Below are 8,460 nucleotides of genomic sequence, written 5' to 3'. Positions count from 1 at the left end.
CTCTGTTCCTCAAAAGGTTCTACAGCTGCACCATCGAGAGCATCCTGACTGGTTGCATCACTGCCTGGTATTGCAACTGCTCGGCCTCCGACCGCAAGGCACTACAGAGGGTAGTGCGAACGGCCCAGTACATCACTGGGGCCAAGCTTCCTGCCACCCAGGACCTCTATACCAGGCGGTGTCAGAGGAAGGGCTGGAACAAAAACCTGCCCTGCACATCCTATAGCTGTCCAGCACCAGTAGCAGGCTGACCCCTGGTCTAAACTAGACGTTTAAATAGGAGGTCATGTGTGGACAACACCACAAGAGTGCGCAGCGTCCTCTCTCGTAGTCTTCCTCTTTCTCCTCATCTCAAACCTCAGCCGATTCACCCCCATTTTCCTCCCTCCCTCCCCTCTTCTCTCGCTCTCTAGTCCCCCCTGCCAGTAGCTCCAATCCATAGACGCAGGCGGCGCTGAAACCCTCTCAGCCACCCCTGCTGTCAGCGCTTACCCGACGGGGGCAGCTCGCAGCTTGAGAGCCGAGAGAGAGAGGGAGAGTGAGAAATATGGTTGGCAATATGTGCGGTCGCAAGCTGGCTCGCCGCTCCAAATCAGCGCTGATAGTCGCGCTGACAGTTCTCCTGGTTCAGACGCTGATCGTGTGGAACTTTAGTACCCTGGATACCGGGGAAGAAGCGGGCGAAGGGGCCAATAGTAGGCGGGAGAAGAGGGACCAAGTCGGGGGCATCAACAAAGCCTACAGCCAGTACCCCCGGAGCGGGCTGCCAAAGAGGCATCACCAACCTCCGCTTGGGAAAACGGCTGTCCGACACAAGCAACAACCGGTAAGAGTAGGGAGCGAATTTATGTCTGCCTATTATTTAGTAATTTTAACGACGATTAAAAAAAGATAACGACTAGCGTGATTACTATTAATTTGATATGCTACCATCCCCCACTACGCGTGGTTTATTGTATTGTATTGTAGGGTAGGAAGGCTGGAATTGTTGTCATCAGACGAAGCAAGAAGTCCGCGTGTATTTGGATGACAAAGATGTTGCTTAGCTGTTGTTACCCATAGATGTTGATAAACTGGTGTAAACTAACCAATCTTTAGGAATCATCGTGATATATTAGACTAGTGTGGTAATGGACCACGGGAGAGCGTGAGAGAGCGACACGGTTAATCGGATAGGTCTACTTTAATGTAGAGTTGGTCTCTATTGGTAACGCGCTCCTACGCTGCTTTTACGTCTGACCTGTGGCAGTTTTCTAGTGACCAGCCAGTCTATTACTGTGGGCTACTGTCGGGCGCTATCAGTGTGTGTGTGTGTGTGTGTGTGTGTGTGTGTGTGTGTGTGTGTGTGTGTGTGTGTGTGTGTGTGTGTGTGTTGCGCAGTCTCTGGTACAGTGGTAGACTCGTGGGTGGGATAATATAGCCACAGACAGGCTTAGGTAGGAGTTTAAAGATTAATTTAGAGAGAAAGAGAGAGAGAAGGAGGGGTAGAGGTCTGTCTGAAAGACCGACAGACAGTGTGTGCGTACGTGCGTGCCTGTGTATGTATTTAGTAGCGCACGTGTACACTTCCTCTCTATCGTTCTCACAGGATACACAAGTTGTCCCAAATTCCAGAGAACCGACGGTGATTTTGTAACGACGGCCATTTATTTTCATCTCCTCCTTGTCTTCCTCCCGTTTATTTTGTCTATATTTGATAACAGAGTGCATGGTTGTTAAGTAGTGTTTTATATATCCCTGTGAATTTCTAGGCTACTGTTGAAAGAGTGTGCGTGTGCGTGTGCGTGTGTGTGTGTGTGTGTGTAAGTGTGTTGAGAGAATGCTGATGATAGAGGATTGTGACACGTCTCCTGTCTCCTCTACCCGTCCTGATGCCATTATTTCATGCTGGTCCATATCTATCAGAATCAGATGATGTGTTATACTGTATGGTTACTGGTCTATATCTATCAGAATCAGATGATGTGTTATACTGTATGGTTACTGGTCTATATCTATCAGAATCAGATGATGTGTTATACTGTATGGTTACTGGTCCATATCTATCAGAATCAGATGATGTGTTATACTGTATGGTTACTGGTCTATATCTATCAGATGATGTGTTATACTGTATGGTTACTGGTCTATATCTATCAGAATCAGATGATGTGTTATACTGTATGGTTACTGGTCTATATCTATCAGAATCAGATGATGTGTTATACTGTATGGTTACTGGTCTATATCTATCAGATGATGTGTTATACTGTATGGTTACTGGTCCATATCTATCAGAATCAGATGATGTGTTATACTGTATGGTTACTGGTCTATATCTATCAGATGATGTGTTATACTGTATGGTTACTGGTCTATATCTATCAGAATCAGATGATGTGTTATACTGTATGGTTACTGGTCTATATCTATCAGATGATGTGTTATACTGTATGGTTACTGGTCCATATCTATCAGAATCAGATGATGTGTTATACTGTATGGTTACTGGTCCATATCTATCAGAATCAGATGATGTGTTATACTGTATGGTTACTGGTCTATATCTATCAGATGATGTGTTATACTGTATGGTTACTGGTCTATATCTATCAGATGATGTGTTATACTGTATGGTTACTGGTCTATATCTATCAGATGATGTGTTATACTGTATGGTTACTGGTCTATATCTATCAGAATCAGATGATGTGTTATACTGTATGGTTACTGGTCTATATCTATCAGATGATGTGTTATACTGTATGGTTACTGGTCTATATCTATCAGAATCAGATGATGTGTTATACTGTATGGTTACTGGTCTATATCTATCAGATGATGTGTTATACTGTATGGTTACTGGTCCATATCTATCAGAATCAGATGATGTGTTATACTGTATGGTTACTGGTCTATATCTATCAGAATCAGATGATGTGTTATACTGTATGGTTACTGGTCTATATCTATCAGATGATGTGTTATACTGTATGGTTACTGGTCTATATCTATCAGATGATGTGTTATACTGTATGGTTACTGGTCTATATCTATCAGATGATGTGTTATACTGTATGGTTACTGGTCCATATCTATCAGAATCAGATGATGTGTTATACTGTATGGTTACTGGTCTATATCTATCAGATGATGTGTTATACTGTATGGTTACTGGTCTATATCTATCAGAATCAGATGATGTGTTATACTGTATGGTTACTGGTCTATATCTATCAGATGATGTGTTATACTGTATGGTTACTGGTCCATATCTATCAGAATCAGATGATGTGTTATACTGTATGGTTACTGGTCCATATCTATCAGAATCAGATGATGTGTTATACTGTATGGTTACTGGTCTATATCTATCAGATGATGTGTTATACTGTATGGTTACTGGTCTATATCTATCAGATGATGTGTTATACTGTATGGTTACTGGTCTATATCTATCAGATGATGTGTTATACTGTATGGTTACTGGTCTATATCTATCAGAATCAGATGATGTGTTATACTGTATGGTTACTGGTCTATATCTATCAGATGATGTGTTATACTGTATGGTTACTGGTCTATATCTATCAGAATCAGATGATGTGTTATACTGTATGGTTACTGGTCTATATCTATCAGATGATGTGTTATACTGTATGGTTACTGGTCCATATCTATCAGAATCAGATGATGTGTTATACTGTATGGTTACTGGTCTATATCTATCAGAATCAGATGATGTGTTATACTGTATGGTTACTGGTCTATATCTATCAGATGATGTGTTATACTGTATGGTTACTGGTCTATATCTATCAGATGATGTGTTATACTGTATGGTTACTGGTCTATATCTATCAGATGATGTGTTATACTGTATGGTTACTGGTCTATATCTATCAGATGATGTGTTATACTGTATGGTTACTGGTCTATATCTATCAGAATCAGATGATGTGTTATACTGTATGGTTACTGGTCCATATCTATCAGAATCAGATGATGTGTTATACTGTATGGTTACTGGTCTATATCTATCAGATGATGTGTTATACTGTATGGTTACTGGTCTATATCTATCAGATGATGTGTTATACTGTATGATTACTGGTCTATATCTATCAGAATCAGATGATGTGTTATACTGTATGGTTACTGGTCCATATCTATCAGAATCAGATGATGTGTTATACTGTATGGTTACTGGTCTATATCTATCAGAATCAGATGATGTGTTATACTGTATGGTTACTGGTCTATATCTATCAGATGATGTGTTATACTGTATGGTTACTGGTCTATATCTATCAGAATCAGATGATGTGTTATACTGTATGGTTACTGGTCTATATCTATCAGATGATGTGTTATACTGTATGGTTACTGGTCTGTATCTATCAGATGATGTGTTATACTGTATGGTTACTGGTCTATATCTATCAGAATCAGATGATGTGTTATACTGTATGGTTGGTTACTGGTTACTGGTCCATATCTATCAGATGATGTGTTATACTGTATGGTTACTGGTCTATATCTATAAGATGATGTGTTGGTCTAGGTGCTGTGGTAACCTACATACTGTACCGTTCTGTCTGTGTGTGTGTGTGTGTGTGTACTGTACATTTGTGCATGTGTTTAAGTGTGTGTATATATATGTGTGTGTATATATATATATATATATATATATATATGTGTATGTGTGTTTGCGTTAGTGTGTGTGTTTGTGCGTGTGTATATGTGTTAGCGTGTGTGTGTGTGTGTGTGTGTGTGTGTGTGTGTGTGTGTGTGTGTGTGTGTGTTAATGTGTGGTGCCACTTGTATCCTTGATCTGTTTTTACATCCCATCATTACTTTGAACTAGATGTAACATGTCTTGTGATCTAGAGAGAGAGAGAGAGAGAGAGGGAGAGAGAGAGAAGAGAGGAGAGAGAGAAGAGAGGAGAAAGGAGAGAGAGGAGAGAGGAGAAAGGGGAGAGAGGGGAGAGAGGAGAGAGAGAGGAGAGAGAAGGAGAGAGAGAGGATAGAGAGAGGAGAGAAAGAAGAGAGAGAAGAGAGGAGAGAGGAGAGAGAAGGAGAGAGAGAGGATAGAGAGAGGAGAGAAAGAAGAGAGAGAAGAGAGGAGAGGGGGGGGGGGGGAGAGAGGGAGAGAAGAAGGGAGGGAGGGGCCCTGGTTAAAAGTAGTGCACTATAAAGGGAATAGGGGCTTGCTGAAGGGCTGTTTCTAAAAACAATGTACATATATACATAGATACTGTCCAATATTACCATGTACTGTATATATAAATAGATAATGTCCAATATTACCATGTACTGTATATATAAATAGATACTGTCCAATATTACCATGTACTGTATATATAAATAGATACTGTCCATTATTACCATGTACTGTATATATAAATAGATAATGTCCAATATTACCATGTACTGTATATATAAATAGATAATGTCCAATATTACCATAGATATATAAATAGATAATGTCCAATATTACCATATATATATAAATAGATAATGTCCAATATTACCATATATATATAAATAGATAATGTCCAATATTACCATATATATATATAAATAGATAATGTCCAATATTACCATATATATATAAATAGATAATGTCCAATATTACCATATATATATAAATAGATAATGTCCAATATTACCATGTACTGTATATATAAATAGATCATGTCCAATATTACCATATATATATAAATAGATAATGTCCAATATTACCATATATATATAAATAGATCATGTCCAATATTACCATGTACTGTATATATAAATAGATAATGTCCAAGATTACCATATATATATAAATAGATAATGTCCAATATTACCGTATATATATAAATAGATAATGTCCAATATTACCATATATATATAAATAGATAATGTCCAATATTACCATGTACTGTATATATAAATAGATCATGTCCAATATTACCATATATATATAAATAGATAATGTCCAATATTACCATATATATATAAATAGATAATGTCCAATATTACAATGTACTGTATATATAAATAGATCATGTCCAATATTACCATATATATATAAATAGATAATGTCCAATATTACCATATATATATAAATAGATCATGTCCAATATTACCATATATATATAAATAGATAATGTCCAATATTACCATGTACTGTATATATAAATAGATAATGTCCAATATTACCATGTACTGTATATATAAATAGATACTGTCCAATATTACCATGTACTGTATATATAAATAGATAATGTCCAATATTACCATGTACTGTATATATAAATAGATAATGTCCAATATTACCATGTACTGTATATATAAATAGATAATGTCCAATATTACCATGTACTGTATATATAAATAGATACTGTCCAATATTACCATGTACTGTATATATAAATAGATAATGTCCAATATTACCATGTACTGTATATATAAATAGATACTGTCCAATATTACCATGTACTGTATATATAAATAGATAATGTCCAATATTACCATGTACTGTATATATAAATAGATACTGTCCAATATTACCATGTACTGTATATATAAATAGATAATGTCCAATATTACCATGTACTGTATATATAAATAGATAATGTCCAATATTACCATGTACTGTATATATAAATAGATAATGTCCAATATTACCATGTACTGTATATATAAATAGATCATGTCCAATATTACCATGTACTGTATATATAAATAGATAATGTCCAATATTACCATGTACTGTATATATAAATATATATACAGTAATAATACCATAGATATATAAATAGATAATGTCCAATATTACCATGTATATATAAATATATCATGTCCATTATTACCATATATATATATATATATATATATATATATTTATATATAGATCATGTCCAATAATACCATATATATATAAATAGAGAATGTCCAATATTACCATAGATATATAAATAGATAATGTCAAATATTACCATAGATATATAAATAGATAATGTCCAATATTACCATAGATGTATAAATAGATAATGTCCAATATTACCATGTATATATATATAGACACTGTCCATTATTACCAAACATACAGCTCTGTAAAAAATTAAGAGACCACTGCAAAATAATCAGTTTCTCTGGTTTTACTATTTATAGGTGTTTGGGTCAAATGAACATTTTTGTTTTATTCTATAAACTACTGACAACATTTCTAACAAATTCCAAACAAAAATATTGTAATTTAGAGCATTTATTTGCAGAGAATGACAACGGGTCCAAATAACAAAAAAGATGCAGTGTTGTCAGACCTCGAATAATGCAAATAAAATAAGTTCATATTCATTTTTAAACAACACAATACTAATGTTTTAACTTAGAAAATGTTTTAACTCAGAAATCAATATTTGGTGGAATGACCCTGATTTTTCAATCACCGCTTACATGCGTCTTGGCATGCTCTCCACCAGTCTTTCACATTGATGTTGGGTGACTTTATGCCACTCCTGGCGCAAAAATTAAATCAGCTCGGCTTTGTTTGATGGCTTGTGACCATCCATCTTCCTCTTGATCACATTCCAGAGGTTTTCAATGAGGTTCAGGTCTGGAGATTTGGCTGGCCATGACAAGGTCTTGATCTGGTGGTTCTCCATCCACACCTTGATTGACCTGGCTGTGTGGCATGGAGCATTGTTCTGCTGGAAGAACCAATCCCCAGAGTTGGGGAACATTGTCAGAGCAGAAGGAAGCAAGTTTTCTTCCAGGACAACCTTGTATGTGGCTTGAATCATGCGTCCTTCACAAAGACAAATCTGCCTGATTCCAGCCTTGCTGAAGCACCCCCAGATCATCACCAATCCTCCACCAAATTTCACAGTGGGTGCGAGACATTGTGGCTTGTAGGCCTCTCCAGGTCTCGTACCCACTGTGATATTAGAGATAATATAATTTTTTAGATAATATACGACAATTACTTGAAACAATTGAACATTATGAAACATCGAAGATGCCAGGTCTGGTCTTCATAGCAGATTTTGAAAAGGCATTTGATAAAGTACGACTAGAATTGAAATATTAATGCCTGGACTACTTTCATTTTGGTGAATCTCTTATACAATGAGTTAAAGTTATGTACAGCAACCCCAGATGTAAAATAGTAAACAATGGTTACTTCTCAGAATGCATTGAGCTTTTAAGAGGAGTAAAACAAGGATGTCCGTTGTCTCCATATCTGTTTATTATGGCCATTGAAATGCTAGCTATTAAAATGAGATCCAACAAGAACATCAAGGGGTTAGACATCCAGGGGATAAAAACAAAAGTGTCAATGTATGTTGATGACTCTAGTTTATTCTTAAATCCTCAATCTGGATCCCAGTACAGTCTCAATCTGGATCCCTGTACAGTCTCAATCTGGATCCCTGTACAGTCTCAATCTGGATCCCTGTACAGTCTCAATCTGGATCCCTGTACAGTCTC

The 8,460-nt window shown here is 36.5% G+C and overlaps 1 protein-coding gene across 1 annotated transcript in view; it reads left to right on the top strand.

Moving 5' to 3' along the window:
• Positions 1-547: 547 nt before the first annotated feature.
• The window catches only part of LOC139405224 (xylosyltransferase 1-like), a 51,234-nt gene continuing 43,321 nt past the window's right edge, over positions 548-8,460 (top strand). Inside the window, exon 1 of the mRNA XM_071147659.1 lies at positions 548-826. Coding sequence (XP_071003760.1) covers positions 548-826 — 279 coding nt within the window. The remainder of the gene's footprint in view (positions 827-8,460) is intronic.

This window comes from Oncorhynchus clarkii, unplaced genomic scaffold, assembly GCF_045791955.1.
Source record: "Oncorhynchus clarkii lewisi isolate Uvic-CL-2024 unplaced genomic scaffold, UVic_Ocla_1.0 unplaced_contig_3130_pilon_pilon, whole genome shotgun sequence".
Lineage (NCBI taxonomy): Eukaryota > Metazoa > Chordata > Actinopteri > Salmoniformes > Salmonidae > Oncorhynchus > Oncorhynchus clarkii.
Note: the sequence above shows the minus strand (reverse complement) of the source record. Positions and strands in the feature narration are given on the sequence as shown.